This window comes from Acanthochromis polyacanthus, chromosome 4 (assembly GCF_021347895.1).
Source record: "Acanthochromis polyacanthus isolate Apoly-LR-REF ecotype Palm Island chromosome 4, KAUST_Apoly_ChrSc, whole genome shotgun sequence".
NCBI classification, from domain to species: Eukaryota; Metazoa; Chordata; class Actinopteri; family Pomacentridae; genus Acanthochromis; species Acanthochromis polyacanthus.
The window spans coordinates 36,000,173-36,018,132 of record NC_067116.1 but is presented as its reverse complement, the minus strand read 5'-3'; the positions used below and the strand labels follow the sequence as shown (position 1 = coordinate 36,018,132).

Here is a 17,960-nt window from a genome sequence, read left to right as displayed (position 1 = left end):
TACAAAGCATCGGCTCTGAGAGTCGTATCTTTTGTGCCTTATACATCTCTAGAGGACAGACTGTGGTCACATGCTGACCATGTTTGGCTCAGCAAACAGCTGTAAGGCAGCTTTCTCAACTATGAACATAATCAAAATATGTTTTGAGAACGGCTCAAACAAGCAGCAGCTCAGTTCTCCCATTAAGCAGCAGAGATATTAGGGGAGTGATATGAGACAGACAAAAATGTAAAAGTGTTCAAATGTTTACATTTATGAGATTTAATTATTGTTAAAGATGTATAGAAGTTGATTCAGGTTGTTCAGTCATGCTTTTTTAAGTTCTGCACTTTATTCTAAGATATACAGTTACATAAAAGTTATTTATTAATAAATGTCAAAATGTTTTTGAACCGTACTGAATTTATTTGACGGTCAGTTTTTGATTACAGGCAGACTCTAATAAAACTACCAGGTTACATCAGCATATATCACAGTAACTCAAGTTAGACATTATGATGTTCTGGACCTTTGCTGACAGGACCGCTCTGAATTTTAGCTGAATACCCCTGGCTTAGAAGAAGAGGGACATGAGTCTAGAACTTCTAATGACCCAACATCAGTCAGTGGAGAAAAAATAAGAATAAGAAAGCAAAGCTAAATGAAACCATTTCAGTGTTTTAATAAGCCTGTTGCTTGTCCTGTGAATACTGCCACTTTAGGGAACACTACAGCTGGAGCTAAGGTTAACATTTAGGAAAGGGAGCCTGATGAAGAGGAAACATCAGGTCTACCTGATGAAGAGGAAACATCAGGTCTACCTGATGAAGAGGAAACATCAGGTCTTCCTGATGGCAGGAGGAGGAGCTGCTGACGCTATAATGTCTATAAGTATCTAATTGGTAGTTTGAAATAAAGGAGCTGCTGCTGCGTGTGTGTGTGTGTGTGTGTGTGTGCGCGGACATGTGAGTGCACGCGCACATATATGAGAACCTGACCTGGCTTTGGTTTATGAGGTTGGAGTATACCCAGTAGAAAAAACTAGACTACACCACTGGTTATGACTGTCATTACTGTGTACACGACTTGCTTTGATTTAGAGTTAGGGGAAGTGCAGTGGGGGCAGGCAATACAATGAAAGTCAGTCTGTCTATGAATGCCAGCGCAAGAGCTTTATTGTGATGGGCAGGAGCTTTATTGTGCACTGGCAGGCTCCGAAGCCCCGCCCACCAATGAAACGAAATATGGAGTCATATTTTCATTTTGGGGGTGAAAACGAAAAAACGAAAAAACGAACCGTTTCCTGTTTTTTTGTTTTTTGTTCAAAACGAAAAAACGAAAAAACGAACCGTTTCCTGCTTTTTTTGTTTTTTGCTCAAAACGAAAAAATGAAAAAACGGCTTGATTTTTTGTTTCTGCTTGTGTCTTTTATAGCCGGGAATCAAACGGATAAAACGTACCTTGTCCGTTCATGTATTCAGATGTTTAACAAAATAAGAAATAATCATCTCTCTTAAGTCTGACACTTACACCTTAGTTAGGAAAAGTGAGGTAGAGTACCATTCTTCAAAATAACCTTCCAATTATCAATTATGTAAAAATAGAAATAATGCCTCAAAATATTAAACAAAAAGAAAAAAGAGAGGTAGCCTATTCTTCAATGTTCAGTTAGCCCATTCTTCAAAATAATGTGTCTAATGGCAAATGAAAAAAATATAGAAATAATGCCTCAAGTCAACAGTCCTTTTTTCCTTCTTTTTCCTTCTCTTATTAGCTACAGTGACATAAGTCCCAGCTTTGCAGACTGTACATTCTGCCTCCCATTTGACACGACCCGGACGAAAACAGGGGTACTTTTTTCGCATTTCATCAGTGAAATGACATTTGCGTTTCGGTATTTTCTTTCGGTTCGAGTGTTGTCTCGCAGTGTGCCTACCTGCCTGTCAGCCTGCGAGGAGTGAGTGAGTGTGGAGCGTTCCGGGGTTCGGCTCAAACTCCGCCTCTCAGAGCGTGTTTCCAAAAGAACAATTCAACGTGAATGGTAACCGGCTCATTAATATTTATGTCCGTCGGATTACCAGCCAATCACGAAGCGCGTTCATCAGCCGGCTCATTAATATTTATGTCCGGCTCATTAATATTTATGAAAAGGGAAAGTGCCGTATCCGGAGGCCACGGGCTACGGGTACGGGTCCGTATCTGTAGACACTACCATGATAAATACTCTGGTCTGTGACGCGCTCAAGCTAGGCAAGATCAAAAACCCGGACATTTGAAGGACTTTATAAACCCCGGCCGGACAGCCCGGACAGCCTCTCAAAAGAGGACATGTCCGGGCAAAAGAGGACGTATGGTCACCCTACTATTAGGGACTGAAAAATCCAGAAACAGAATTTCTGAAGCTGCTGTTCTACGGTATTTCCGTTTTCTTAAATTACAGATAGTATCTTGTAAAAACACCGGGAAAAAAATTAATTTGCATGCTGACTGTAAGAACAAAACAAGCCAAAACTACTAATGATGTCCACATGAAAAATTAGATTCTTTTGAAAATTATATTTCTTGTTTTACAACTTTTTACTATTATGGACTGAAAAATGGTAAGTAATTTTTAAATGGTTATTTTACGGACATTAGAGATAATATTTTGCAAACTCGTGGGAGCTGTTTTTCTCCTTTTATCTTTATTTTATTTTTTACGGTCAACATGTAAATTAATATCTTTGCATTCTTCCTGCCAGAACCAACCATCATTTTATTACGGATTTTGCAACGTTACATTGCGGGAACACTGGGTCAGATACCTGAAACTTAGGCAGGGAAACATGTTTTATTTTTTGTGAAAAAAAACGCTAGTTTCCATAGCGGTTCATACGTTCTTACTAATTTTTAGCTGTATGCAACTTTTACCTCCAGCGGGACGCTGGCGGTGTCCGACTCCGGAACGTTCGTTACAGACGTGTTTCAAGGGGGAACCATTGGAGAAGCAGGAGCGTTTCCCCAAACAGCCGAAGTTTCATTTGACATTTGTCGTTGCAGGAGTATAACGTGTTTTAATTTAGCGTTTGACGGTTTTATCAAACTCACCTTCGAACATTTCGGTTTACCGCTGCCGGACTGTGGTTACCAGGTTACTGCTAGCTAACATTAGCAATGACATTGACAGCTGAGAACAGGTCGAGATGATATTTAGAACTAGTTAGGAAGTGTTGTTGTGGTCCTCCGACGGTCATTTCTCGCTTACAATGGACATTTCCAGCCTTTTTACATAACAAGCGGCTGTGCTGACTTGTGTTTTGTCCGTCTGGAGGAGCAGTTGTGTTACCTGACAGAACCATGGCTTTACTTTGTGGCAGACTTTTATTAAGGAGCAGCCGATTCTGTGCGGTTTCCACACACCTCACACGAAACTTCCGAGTCTGCAAACCAGCTGGCTGTCCGGTGAAGAACAGATGCTCTGTGTCCTCTCCAATAACAGACTCTGTCCACCTGAGAGCCGCCAGAACTGGAGCACCTTTCTCATTATGCAGATTCCAGATTTGTCTCAAAAGCAGTTCCCCTCTGTCCAGTGGTTCTGTCCTGACTCAGTGTGGACACCAGATACATACCTCAGCCCCCCTGAGGGCCCTGCCTGCTCCCCTCATATGGATGGTCGTCAAACCTCTGCAGAAGCTTCTGGCTATAATACTGGGCAGGTAGGACACTGTTATTATATATTGTTACAGAATTAAGCAATTACTTAGGTGTGCTGCAACCGGCAATTCACAATCAATCAATCAGACTATTTATACAGCACTTTTCATACAAATAAAATGTAACACAAGGTGTACATAGAAGGAATGCAAATGCAATAAAACAAAGCACACAATACCCTCCACCACACCCCAAACCTACCCTCATTATAATGTTATGAAGTCAGTTTAAATTAAGTGCATTTATTTAACATCAATTGTTTGAATATGCCGTCTCATGGCACTTCACATAGTAAGGTAAAGACTTTACGAATTTTCAAACAGAGAGCCCAACAATCCAAAGTTACCTTTAGATTCCATATGAGCAAGCATTCAACGATGGTGGGAAAGAACCAAAACAAAACACCTCGGACTAAAAAAATAACTTATGTCTTTTTTAGCACAGTACTTCTTATACTTACAGCATTTTTATTTAGATTTTCTCAGATTTTGATTTGCATATTCATTCTTTTACTGTCTGTTGTTGTTCCTGAGTACTGCAACTCTACACACCACGTCAAATTCCTTGTGTGTGCAAACTCACTTGGCATTAAAGGCTTTTCTTGTAAGGCTGAAAAACACAAGGACTGAGGAACTGGGGAAAGGCTTTCCAAAATAACACATGCAATGAGAAAACACCAGATGAAATGAAATAAAATTTTACAAAATAAATAAAAAAATAGTAAAATAAGATCTATATTTTTAAACAGTATTGGTAGCTAGATGGAGAACAAAATAAAAGTCAAAATTCAGAAGAACAGAATAAGAAAATGTAGTAATAAATGATAGAATAAATACACTTAAATATGTAAATAAATTAGTAAGTGCAGAAATCAATAGATACAATTATTTCTATAAAAAATATTTTAAAAACATCAGATCAATTAGTTGTTTTTCATTAAATTTATCAGCACCTTAAATGCAAATATTTTCTCTTTTCTTTCTTCCTCATGACTTTTATCTGATTATCTTTGGGTTGTGAACAAAACAAGACATCATCTTGGGCTTTGGGACACTCTAATCGACATTTTTCACCATTCTCTGACATTTTATAGACCAAACAATTATTTAATTAACAAAGAAAATATTCAGCAGATTAATTGACTTTGAAAATATTCCTCCGTTGCAGTCCCTTTACACACGTGGACAAAATTGTTGGTACCCCTCAGTTAAAGAAGGAAAAACCCACAATTCTCACTGAAATCACTTGAAACTCACAAAAGTAACAATAAATAAAAATTTATTGAAAATTAAATAATCAAAATCAGCCATCACTTTTGAATTGTTGATTAACATAATTATTTAAAAAAACAAACTAATGAAATAGGGCTGGACAAAAATGATGGTACCCATAACTTAATATTTTGTTGCACAACCTTTTGAGGCAATCACTGCAATTAAACGATTTCTGTATTTGTCAATGAGCGTTCTGCAGCTGTCAACAGGTATTTTGGCCCACTCCTCATGAGCAAACAGCTCCAGTTGTCTCAGGTTTGATGGGTGTCTTCTCCAAATGGCATGTTTCAGCTCCTTCCACATATGTTCAATGGGATTCAGATCTGGGCTCATAGAAGGCCACTTTAGAATAGTCCAACGCTTTTCTCTCAGCCATTCTTGGGTGTTTTTGGCTGTGTGTTTTGGATCGTTGTCCTGTTGGAAGACCCATGACCTGCGACTGAGACCAAGCTTTCTGACACTAGGCAGCACATTTCTCTCCAGAATGCCTTGATAGTCTTCAGATTTCATCGTACCTTGCACACTTTCAAGACACCCTGTGCCAGATGCAGCAAAGCAGCCCCAAAACATTACTGAGCCTCCTCCATGTTTCACCGTAGGGACACTGTTCTTTTCTTCGTATGCTTGGTTTTTGAGTCTATGAACATAGAGTTGATGTGCCTTACCAAAAAGCTCCAGTTTGGTCTCATCTGTCCAAAGGACATTCTCCCAGAAGCTTTGTGGCTTGTCAACATGCATTTTTGCAAATTCCAGTCTCGCTTTTTTATGAGTTTTTTTCAGCAGTGGTGTCCTCCTTGGTCGTCTTCCATGAAGTTCACTTTGGCTCAAACAACGACGAATGGTGCGATCTGACACTGATGTACCTTGGCCTTGGAGTTCACCTTTAATTTCTTTGGAGGTTGCTCTGGGCTCTTTGGATACAATTCCAACGATCCGTCTCTTCAATTTGTCATCAATTTTCCTCTTGCGGCCACGTCCAGGGAGGTTGGCTACTGTCCCGTGGGTCTTGAACTTCTGAATAATATGAGCCACTGTTGTCACAGGAACTTCAAGCTGTTTAGAGATGGTCTTATAGCCTTTACCTTTAAGATGTTTGTCTATAATTTTTTTTCGGATGTCCTGGGACAATTCTCTCCTTCGCTTTCTGTTGTCCATGTTCAGTGTGGTACACACCTTTTCACCAAACAGCAGGGAGACTACTTGTCTCCCTTTAAATAGGCAGACTGACTGATTATGAGTTTGGAAACACCTGTGATGTCAATTAAATGACACACCTGAGTTAATCATGTCACTCTGGTCAAATAGTTTTCAATCTTTTATAGAGGTACCATCATTTTTGTCCAGGCCTGTTTCATTAGTTTGTTTTTTTAAATAATTATGTTAATCAACAATTCAAAAGTAATGGCTGTTTTTGATTATTTAATTTTCAATAAATTTTTATTTATTGTTACTTTTGTGAGTTTCAAGTGATTTCAGTGAGAATTGTGGGTTTTTCCTTCTTTAACTGAGGGGTACCAACAATTTTGTCCACGTGTGTACATTATTGATAAATCAAAACTTACATAGAACTGCTTTGAAAACCAATTAGTGACATGTTCAGGTCATAAAAGTAAAAAGAATAATTACATAATCCAATAGAGAAGCAGGCAAATTCAAGATAACTTATAATAACTTTATAATATACAAGGCAATTGAGACATTTGTATGTTTTATCACACAGTGCTTTTCAGTTGTGCTTATTAATTAAACCTTAATTAATATTTTTTTAAAAAGCACAGTCCTAATTGTGTTATTCCTGTCATTAAATTAAGAACAAATAAACTGCTCTTGAAATTATCGCCATGTTTTATGTTTTAATCAACTGGTTTTAATTAACTGGTACAAATTAATGACTGAGTTTGTGTGACTATGATACTATCATTTGGCAAACATAATGCACGCCATCAGTGAAGCTTCATTAATTAATTTGGTTTTATTTTGGGTGTGAAGGCTGTTTGTAGAAACATTTCCAGCCCTCCTCACAGAAGTGATACACAGAGTGGTTTTATGTAGCCACAGAACTTTTGGCCCAGTTGTATAGTTTAATATTTGAGTATGCCCTTTGAGCTCTCACACAGAATTACTTGAGCATTTTTGTGCATAGTACATTGTTGTGAGCATGTTTTATGCATGTTTCTTTCTTGGCCAGGCCTCTTTGAAAAAGAAACGATTGATCTCAGTCTGCATTCCTACAATTCTAACTGTAACTTTTGCTGAGGCCTTCTGCTTGCTTTTTCTCCTAAATTCCAAACGTGCAAATGTTCCCAACATGAAAGGAGCTTCAGATGATTCTTTCCCTTTCAGTGTTCAGCACAGTTGGGCTGTATGTGATTTTAGATTTACTGCTGGAGGTGGTGTGAGCTACATGAGAGGATTCAGTGAACCTTGCGGCCTCCCTCTGTGTACAGGAGTTTAAGGAAGTGGTGGGTGGCTCTACCAGACAACCGCCGGGAGCTCATGCGCGAATGGGCCTGGCAGCGCCGCTGGCATCTGGCAGCGGGGGCAGGCGTTGCTATGGCGATTGTAGCCCTCCTGCTCCTGACCCACCTGGATGAGTCTCCAGTGACGGGACGGACCCGCCTGCTGGTGTTCAGCCGAGAGAACTACATGGAGCTGGCAGCACTGACTTCAGAGGCGGTGAGACAAGAAAGGGGTGGTGAAAATGATTACTATAAGGATATTATAAATATAATTTTTTAAAACAAGATTCATTGATTCAGCTGAGAAGACAGTGACGACAAGTTAGATGACAAATTAGGGAGAAAATATAGTACGATGAAAGGCAAATGAAATTCCTCCTTAAATAATTGTAATCATCTTTGTGTCTCAGTACATGGAGGAGTTTGCAGAGCTGCTGCTTCCAGTCACTGACCCCCGTCACCAGGTGGTGGAGTGGGTGGTGCAGCACCTGGCGCAGAGGAACAAGGACATCCCTGAAGTGTCGCAAATCAGCTGGAGTGTCCATGTGGTGCAAAGTCCCAACGTCAACGCCTTTGTCCTCCCAGTGAGCCAAAGAAAGATGAAAAGAAACGAGAAAGTTCATTGCCAACTTTTTGCACACCTGTAATGACATGTGGCTCACATATGTGTTATGTTTTGCTTGTAGAATGGAAAAGTGTTCATGTTTACGGGGATGCTGGAAGCTATAGCAGATGCTCATCAGCTCTCTGTTGTCCTGGGACATGAGATGGCCCATGCTGTACTTGGACACTCTGTAAGTACATAACCTTCTGCAGACAGTGTTTGCTGTTGTTATTATTTCTGCAGGGTATGATCAATAAATTCTTAGACTTCCTTTAAAAAGTGTACAAACATGTATGTAATTTCAAATTAACTGCCATTACTGTCAAAGTAGTCTCCTTGTGCAGCGATGCAGCGCTTGTAATTCCTTGTAGTCCCATCGTGTAGACATGTCAAGACCATTTGCAAATGGGTGCTGAATCTCTTAAGCTGTGTCAAAACAGCAACACTTCAACTTGAATTGGATGAGGAAGAAGTAGCTGGGTGCCAAATTTACCAAGTAGGATGAATGTGGAGTAATTATATGAGTGGGTTGTTGTGGCACACCTCACACTGGGGCACCCGTATAACATCACACCACAGGCCAGCTCATTTGTGACAAATCTTCTCCCTCAAACACAGCTTGATGTTACAGTAGAACTTTGCCATGTCAGTCTGACCCCAGAAGGGCTAATTCTTGGTGCACAGCCACATGAATATCAGGGCTCCAGAGTAACTTTTTCACTGGTAGCACTGGTGAGGTCAACGTTCTCATGTGATCGCATCTTCCACCTTGTCACAGGCAAAACTCATCACTTGCTGATCATCTACTTATTGACAGGATTTCCCTAAACCCCCCACATTGCAGGTTGTGGTAGCTGCAGCTGGGTGGATGCTGTGTGCTCAGACGGGTGCGCGGCCAAAATGACATTGAAAAGAGTAGACTGAGGTGTTCTCATGTCAGATTTGTCCCAGATGAAATTGAGTGATATTTTTCTACGTGCTTTCTTTTCTGAGCGGAATAAACAGCACATGTAGGTGAGCTCTGCATTTCATGAGAAGACCGCATTCTTAAGCGAAAATACCACAGTTGATAATGTTCATGTAATGGTGCGAAGCTAAAATCATTACTGTGATTAATGTTCATTTAATTTTATGACCCTACTTCTGCGTTAGCCATTGTGAGTGAATGAATTGCCTTTTATCCTTCACCAGTTCAGTATTTTCCTGCTTCCTCCTGCCCTCTGATCATCAGGTGTGTCAAACCTCTTTTTCTCCGCCTCCTCTTCCCTCAGTTTCTTTTAAAAAAAAATCATTTACAGAGAAGTTTGTCTTTTTAACACACATCAACTAAACAGCTTGTTTTACGCATCAGACAGGGACAGACTGACGGAGACACTGAAGTTATAAAAGTAATACAGCCACACAAATACAGCTTAATTATCATTAATCACTGGCATGAATGCGACCAGTTGAAATTTCAGCTTACACACTCTCAAAAATCCGTCGCATATGGGATCCTTTTGGTCGCAGTCTGGAGCCCTGAATATTGAAGAAACAATGAGCATACTCCTGGTGCACTCCTGACCTGATGGGCTTTTTTCAGTTTCTGAAGTGGCCATTTCTTCTCTTAGTGGTAGTCAAAGACCCACCTGATGTCACCAGTGATCAGCCTTAATGTGAAAGTCCGCTTACTTTGGCTGCTGATTGACACAGAATGTGGTGTTTGCTCTTTGCTCTGGTTTAAGCTCAGTGGAGAAATTGCAAATGCACACCTACCAGTGCACACAAAAACACAATCTTATACATGTTGCACCTCAAATAGTCCCAGAACTTTTTGATCACCCCTTGTACCACTGATTCTATCACTTGACTTGTCGTGTTTTTGGCTGTAACAACTGTTTCCTTTCATGAGTGTTCATGAAAGAAAACTTATGACCTTGTTACACACTGATAATATACTCTGTGAAATTTGTGACTACTGCATCAATGTACAGTAACAACTGGTCTTCATTGCTTGTGCAGCTGGAGATCAGGGAAAATCATACCGGCAGCTATTATTTCCAGAAAGAAAATCTGAGTTTGTGCGATAATTTGTGCAAATTGTTCCAACAGTTCAAATTACACCCAAACACTGAGTGTAACGTTCAAAAAATAAATGTGAAATCTATTTAATTTCTGAGACTGGAGTGCTGCAGTGTACATAGATCTGTGCAGTATGCTGACATTTGAGAGGCTTAGCAGAGTCACAGACCTTGGAGTGCATGAGGATGAGTTGTTGAAAGCACTTTAAGTGCAAATAATGTTGAGGAACAAACTTTAGTCATTTACAAGCCTTTGGCACATAGTGTAGAAGTTACAGCTGGAAGTGTTCCAGATCTCTTCTACTCAAGGTTGTAAAATATGTATGTAGACGTGCTATAGGTGTGTTATATACTGCATTATACACTGAGATCTCCCAACTATTCACCATCATCACTCCCACTCTGCCTCTGAAGTATATTATTGGCTGTAGTGGCATTAGTTGCAGTGTTGTTGCATCAGCCGTTGATAAAAGACTCACTGACAATCACCTCACTAATCCTGTCTCCGCTGTGATGACCAAAGTCCTGTCGACCTCAGGCACTGCCATGCTTTATTAATTCTCCACAGATGGCTGTTTTTCTGCAGCTATAAAAGCCCATTCTTCTTGTTCTAAAAAAGTGTCTAATGAAGTTATGGGTATTTCAAGACTTTAAACGTCCTCGGAGGAAATGCTTGAAGGAGATTTTAATTAGATGAAGGGAATGAGCATCGATGGGCTTGTTATTACCCAGTAGGTGTGCTCTATTGGATTGGCTGTTAAAACCTCTAAATCTGTTACAGCGTAAACGTTCCACTAAAATAGATGGGAACAATCAATATGTTCCAGCTGCCTCTTCACCTCCCAAAAACTTTTTACCTCTATTTTTCTCTCTGTGTCCCATCCTCTTTGCTTTTGTACCTCAATCCATGACTCTCTTCTCTGTCACCTACTCCTCATCCCAAATTCCACCCCCCGCAGGCAGAACAGGCCAGTCTGTCTCATGTCGTGGACCTCCTGTCTCTTATTCTGCTGACAGCCATCTGGGCCGTGTGTCCTCGAGACAGCGTGGCAGTGCTGGGGCAGTGGGTACAGGGCAAGCTTACAGAGGTGAGACATTACTATTCATCGGTTGAAAAGATGCCTCAAGAAAACGTCAACTTCATGTAAGAAAAGTGCGACGTTCCTGGAGTTTTTACACACCTACACATTAATCATCTCTGACTCTGTGTTTCTCTCAGCTGATGTTCCAGCGTCCCTACAGTCGGAAACTTGAGGCTGAGGCAGATGAGGTTGGATTGCAGCTGGCTGCTAAGGTATCACAGGCACCGATTTGTCATTACCTAAAGGGGCTGAAATGATTTTGCATGTAAAGTTCAGTTTACTCATCAAGAGGAGTCTTTGAAAAAATCCTTGTTTTCGAGATGCTTTCAAACCAACAATGTGTTTCAGGCAGTTTTTCGGATGAATCTCTGTTTTATTTTTGTTTTCAGCGCGATGTGCCACATTTTTCGACTTATTTATGGCCTCTTTTCAGTGTTTTTGGTCTGTTGAAATATATAATTGGGGTTGTTTCAGCATGGATTTCAAACATGAGAATTGAAAAAAAAAGAAAAAAAAAAGCCCACATTACAAACTGGAGATATTTGAAATTTGAGTATGTGCACATTTGAATTAAGTTAAGATTTAAGGAAAGAGCCTGACCAACAGAATGGACAAATAGTCAGCGTTACCCATTTTCTTTGTCTCTTGTGATTGTCAATCTAGTCTTTGGTTGCCTGTGGACTGTTGCAAGGCATCATAGACAATGTAGAAAGTCACAAGATGTTGTCACACTGATAACAACTATTTAGACATATGCAGAAATAATTCTTAATAATTCGGGACCTTTTGCTCTTTCTGGAGTCAGGAATATTTCAGCATTACAGAATAACACTGTACTGCAGCAATTTCCCTCAAAACTTAGATTTTGTCTGCATTGCACTAGGGGGCACTGTTGTCAAACTAAACTCAGGCGACTAGTCAATAAGGATTTTCATGTGGGCACAAGACAGAGGGATGCCACATTCTGTGTGTGTGTGTTCATTCTTGATTACGTGACATGCATGTGGTTGTGTGTCCTCTCCAGGCGTGTGCAGATGTGCGAGCAGCCCCTGTATTCTGGCAACAAATGGAAATCAGAGACCAGCTGACAGGAGAGCTCACTTTCCCCGAGTGGCTGTCCACACATCCATCGCACAGGAACAGATTCACTCAGCTGGACCGTCTCGTGCCACAGGTACAGACGCACACAGTAATCATTCCCTAGATTGATTCCTTTCTTTTCATGTAAGTAAACACGGTCATTACCGACGTGTTTGTCTCAAATAAAAGATTGAAGTGAAAAAGAGGCTTTGATGCCTGCGTGAGGAGACAGACCTGCACCTGTGTGTTGTTTAGGAGAAACATTGTAGCTTTAGGAGCTGTTGGAAGGAGTCTTAATGGAGCTAATGAAGCATCTAGAGAGATGTATATCGACCGGCAGACATGGAGAGGAGGGTAAAGAGGAAGGAGAGATTGGGGGAACAGGAAAAGAATCGGGATTTTAAGGAAGACAGGAAAAACATTTTGCTGCGCCAGAGCCTGAATGCCTGCTTAACTAAATGTCTTGTAGAATTTTAGTTAAGGACCTGAAGGAAAACAGTCCCGCGGGCTCCCACACTGGGCTGGCACAGTGGAGAGACAATCAATGGTTTCTTAAGCCTCGAAGGAAACCAACAAGCAGTGGGGAAAGAAACTTCTATGGAAAGTGTCAGCATCCACAATGGCTACAACATGCGTGTGTGTTTGTGTCCGTGGCAGAGAGAGAGATTAACTTTATAGACCAGTCAGCCAGTAGCTACTGACAAGTGAAGTGGTGGACATTGATCATCTTGTTACAGTGCGATATCCGACGGCCTCCCCTGGCCTGCCACACTGCAAACACTACTCAGGAACAACTAAAGGAATACGATAAACAGCCCAAGAAGTTGACCCAAGATCCTAACTCCCCATATCCCACTCTAATTGAGCATTTGTAAGAGAACAAGCCTGATCTTTGGAAGGCTTATCCTGCAACCCACAGGACTGAAAGAATCGACTGCCAACATCCCGGTCCCAGACACCACAGGACACCTCCAGATGTCATATGTCATGCCCTGACAGACCCGAGCTGTTTTGGCAACACAAGGAAGATCTACACAGTATTAGGCAGGTGGTTTTAATGTTTTGGCAGAAGGACGTGTTAAACAGCAGTGAATTTAACCTTGAGTGTCAGTTGGACTGTTGGTACACTGTCAGATGCTCCTAGCACAAAAGACGAACAGATGGGTAAACCACTAATTGTCCATCAGGTGCCTGTGTCGTGGAGTATGCACACGTACTATGTATGTGCTCGTGCATCACATCACATCCCTGCGTGGTGGATTGACCTCTAGCAGCAGTCGTCGTCGAGGCCAGACTGTAGCCACAGGCGGTGTAGTGATGAAGACTGTTATTTTGGGATTAATTGGCCTGTATTGCGCTTGTGTGCCGAGAAAACTCTCTGGTTTCTGGTATGTCTGATATCCTCCTCGCCCCAAACTGTTCGATCCACCACAGCAGCACAGACGAGCCAGTTAACAGCTGAGCTCAGTCGGGTGAAAGTGTTGCATAATGTGATGTTTTTAACCTTGAAAGGGGTGACAGCCTCAAGCTACTTAACCTGACTCTTCTGGGGGCACTCCACCTCCTCTAGTGCGCTCATCATCCTTAAGCAAGGCGCATTGAGTCCACTAGTAGCGTGAGAGGGAGAGCCTGTTGAGTGGGAAGCCAAAAGCATGTTTGTGCTCAGTCTTGTAGGTGATTCTAAGTGAGAGATTAATGTGTTGGTGTGTGTGTGTGTGTGTGTGTGTGTGTGTGTGTGTGTGTGTGTGTGTGTGTGTGTGTGTGTGTGTGTGTGTGTGTGTGTGGGTGTATGAGACATGCCCAGGAAATGCATTTAACTGCCTGGATGTGATTGTGGTTAGTTTCCACCAGCTCTGTTCATATAATCAATAGAGTAGTTGCATCCTGGGATGTTTTTTAGCCAAGCTAGCAGCATGACTATCATATTAATGTTGTTGCTGGTTGATTGGTTCACCAACATGCTCTAAGCAGACATATTTTTGAAACTCAGGAGAAGATTGAGATGAGCACTATTAATGTTGACCAATAAACCAAGCTCACAACCCCGCCTCGCTAGTTAGCCCACATGGCAGGTACAGTAGCATGTGCAGGCTTGTTAAGCAAAGCAAATGACGTATTAGAGTCTGTGTTTATTTACAGCAACATCTTGTAGTTAGAAATGCTTCATCATTAGTGGCTAAATCTGCAGTAGATGTTGAGATTGCTGACTTTAGTGTGGTGAGGGGAAAGTGATTGACTGAAGGTGTAAAAACATGTCAACAATTGTTGTGCTAGACTTTTCCAGCCTTGAATGTTAAAGAATTTCTTTAAAATTGCTGCAGTGATATATGTACAGTATGTGTGTTTCTATCCTTCTAGGCTCTGGAGTTGAGGCAAAGTTGCATTTGTCCAGCTCTACCTCCTTCTGACCCTCGTGTTGTTTTCTCCAAGAGCGTCCGTGTGTTGCTGGAAAACGCTAAGAACCGGGCTGGAGGAGGGCCAGAGAGGGCACGTAAGCCCCAACTGCCCCACGGGCCCACATCACTCCCTGCGGGACTACCTGCAGCATTGCTTGCAGAAAGTGTACCTCCTCCTTCCCTAAATGTGGACCAGTCAAGCAAAGGTCTGATTCCAGTTGTGGCAACCCCCGTCCCTGATACTGCAGCAGGCGAAGAATCCCAGCACGTGTTGCAAAGCACCAGCTGACAGGGGTCTAAAATCCGCACAAACTACCTTCAACCAGTCTGATTAACTTCACTGGAGTAGTTAGCGCTGCTAAAAGTTTTTTTTTTTCATTATTTCTTTCCTGTTTAATTTCAGAGCCTCTGGGAGCTCCAATGGTAAAGGGTTCAAGTTCCCACCCACCATCACTGCTGAGGCTCCTATTGGTTGGTTGGGATGCCTTCACAATTTAGGGTGGAGCTGGAGGGGCAGTGTGAAAAGAAGTGGCTGGGATCAGTATAAATAAGACAAAACGGGTTAATAAGTCAGCAGAAATATGCAGAGAATGTTAACCATGCCTAGTGACTACAAAGATGCCATTTTAATTAGATAACCTTGAATGGAAAATACTGAATTAATTAGTAAAGCTTCCATACATTGCAAGATTAATATGTGCATTATTCATTGACACATGGCAAGACGAGAGTAAGCACTTATGTGTGTGTATGAAGGCTGTGTCCATGGCAGGCAGAGGACATCTACATTCTCATTATGACTACTGCATTGTCATGCCACACACACAGCACTTTATGCATTTTCTAGCCTGAGGGACTTAATGGTGTAAATTTATGCCGGGTTGTTTGCAGGCTTTAAAACACAGCCCTCTGCACAGGAATGCCAATATCAAGCGTCAAGCTCAGAGAAATCTTTCATGGGATTTTGTAAAATCTTATTTAACAAGGCAAGTTGACTGAGAACACATTCGTATTTACAGCAACAGCCTGTGGGAGCAGTCACACAAAAAAGGGGAGGACAGTTATGGTTCAAATCTTGATAATCTTTTATCCCTGTGTGCTGAAGTAAAATAGTACACTTGGTTACACTGTGAAATCAAATGCGACTACTGTGTTTTCATTTGTCATAAATTTATCTTATTTTTGCCATGCTTTTTAGATATTGAGTGTGTGTCAACAGACAAAACATCAGCCGAGAGTCTTACACCTGCTGTGGAAGCTTTGCTTTACTGCCAACAGGGTAGGTCTATATTCGAGTCTGCGTCTATATTAAAATAAATGGTCCGTGATTGGTCTTCTGCAAAGCAGTACAATAAAAAGCCAAGGGAATATTGTTTTTTGCATATCAATAACTCAGCATAAACGTGCTCAGTTTTCGAGCAGCAAGCGAAAAAATAAAACCTTTTGCGGAATAATTTGTTGTTTTGGTTTTTTCTATTTCAATATCGATAAATTGAATGGATGGATCAAAGGTGCATATTTATAAACAACAGGAATTAGGACTATGGCAACACTGTGTAATATGTGCTCTGTGTGAAATAATCAGCCTGTGTGACATTGCATAAGAACATCAAAACCCTCTTATCGTCACATGAACCAATTAGACAGTGAGGGAAAGAGGAGTTTCTTTTGAAGTGTTTGTGTGTGCATTTGTGTATGTGTGCTATGCTAACGCTAAAACCAGTGTACTTATTGATGCCAGGCTGCTGGGGAATGTCTTTGCCGGTGTCTCTCAGCCGATCAGTAAGATGTAAAGTTGGGAAATCACGGACAATGTTACACCACGCCAGTCGTAATCAAATGAAAGCTACCAGAATTCCCATTAGTCAGCCTCGCTGCAGCTCTTTTGTAATGTCTGCCAACTGTTACGAGTTCTAGCTTCTTGAATACAAGATCAATCTTGTGATATCTATGTGTATTAAACAGCTTTGGAGTATGAGCCTTTTCACTATCTGCTGTTGAAGATGTGTGAAGCAAAAGTGAGATGGCTTAAAATTCTCTCTTCCTGCCCGTTCTGAGGCCTCGAATATAAAACTCGCCCAGAATCAAATTTAATCTTAAGTGTGACTTAAACAGAAAACTACGTCTCAGTTATGAATTAGGAAATCTATAAATGTATGTTTGCTATTTGCATATCTTGACAACCGTACATTGTATTTACTTCAAACTTGGCTGGTGTATTGCTGGGCATCCAAACAAGTGCAATGTCCTGTGTAAAAAAGATGGGATGAATTATGGCTGTTTTTGTCGTTTTTTTGGATTCATCAGCATCATGGCTCACTGAGGGTGGAGCCACTGTTACTAGGCAATGTCATCAGAGAAAAGTGTATGATTGTACAGATCCAAGGCTAGATTGTAGAATGAATGTCAGCCAACTTTGTGTGAATTCGAAGCATTCCCCTCTCTATTCAATGTCTTCCCAGCACATGAACTAAATGTCAACATTCTTCCGTGGCTTCACCCAGGATTCATTCTTCAGGCGACCACATCCTGCTGTTGAACAACAGTGCAAACCTTGTTATTGCCTGAACTCTCCTGTCAGGCATTTTCTAAAACCTGAAAATTTAACCATGATGAGGTGCAGACACTGGGTGAACGTAAACATAAGATTTGAACAACTACAAGAGGCACTGCACTAGTTTAGATGTATTTAACAGATCGCAAGTGTCTAAAAGAAGCTCAGCATCTTTTATCAGTCCAACACAAGAACGCTGTTGGGATGATTTTAAGAGTAGGTTCAGGTATAAATCTAAGAATATTTTTTGCTGGATGTGTCCTGAGCTGATCTAAGTTGATTAATAATATCCACAGATACCTGATAGCATTTCCTAGGTAGTACAACCCTCAGGTATCGGGAATAGCTGTTTGTGCCAGCAAGTGAACTCTCTTACTTACTGCACTTCCACATTGACTGACAGAGAGCATTGTGGGATTTTAGTGAGTAAAGAAACAACTAGATCCATGCTCCTATGTCACAGTAGAACATGTGATGGTTGCTTTTGCTTCTCTTATTTCATTGTGATGTAATCGAAAGCTTGTCTGCTGGTTTTTGCCATACCCAATCATTTAAAAAATGGCCCTGATCTAAAGATTTAATTTGGGACATTCCTCATTATTCTAAATCTGGCCCCTGGTCTTTGTCTTGCCAGTTTGTTTCTTCCAGAATTTTTGGATGTGCAACTCTGGCTCATTGTAATGAAGACATCCCATTTCCTGGTCACACTGCTGCATGTACACTGAAGAAGCTGGATGCAGCCTCCTCCCCACTCAGAGAGAAATTGGAACATGAGCAGG

At 41.2% G+C, this 17,960-nt stretch overlaps 1 protein-coding gene across 2 annotated transcripts; it reads left to right on the top strand.

The window, feature by feature from the left end:
- Positions 1–2,862: 2,862 nt before the first annotated feature.
- On the top strand, positions 2,863–16,898 carry oma1 (OMA1 zinc metallopeptidase). 2 transcript variants are annotated; one of them, XR_007941482.1, is made up of 9 exons: positions 2,863–3,674; positions 7,394–7,622; positions 7,816–7,989; positions 8,092–8,199; positions 11,029–11,157; positions 11,289–11,363; positions 12,176–12,325; positions 14,590–15,098; positions 15,826–16,898. XR_007941482.1 is itself a non-coding variant. In XM_022192682.2 (8 exons), exons 1-8 carry the CDS (start codon positions 3,316–3,318, stop codon positions 14,914–14,916), a joined length of 1,551 nt encoding a protein of 516 aa, XP_022048374.2. In that variant the 5' UTR covers positions 2,863–3,315; the 3' UTR covers positions 14,917–16,898. The 2 variants fall into 2 exon arrangements, 1 of the variants encoding a protein (XP_022048374.2); XM_022192682.2 differs by having other exon boundaries at positions 14,590–16,898.
- Positions 16,899–17,960: the final 1,062 nt, after the last annotated feature.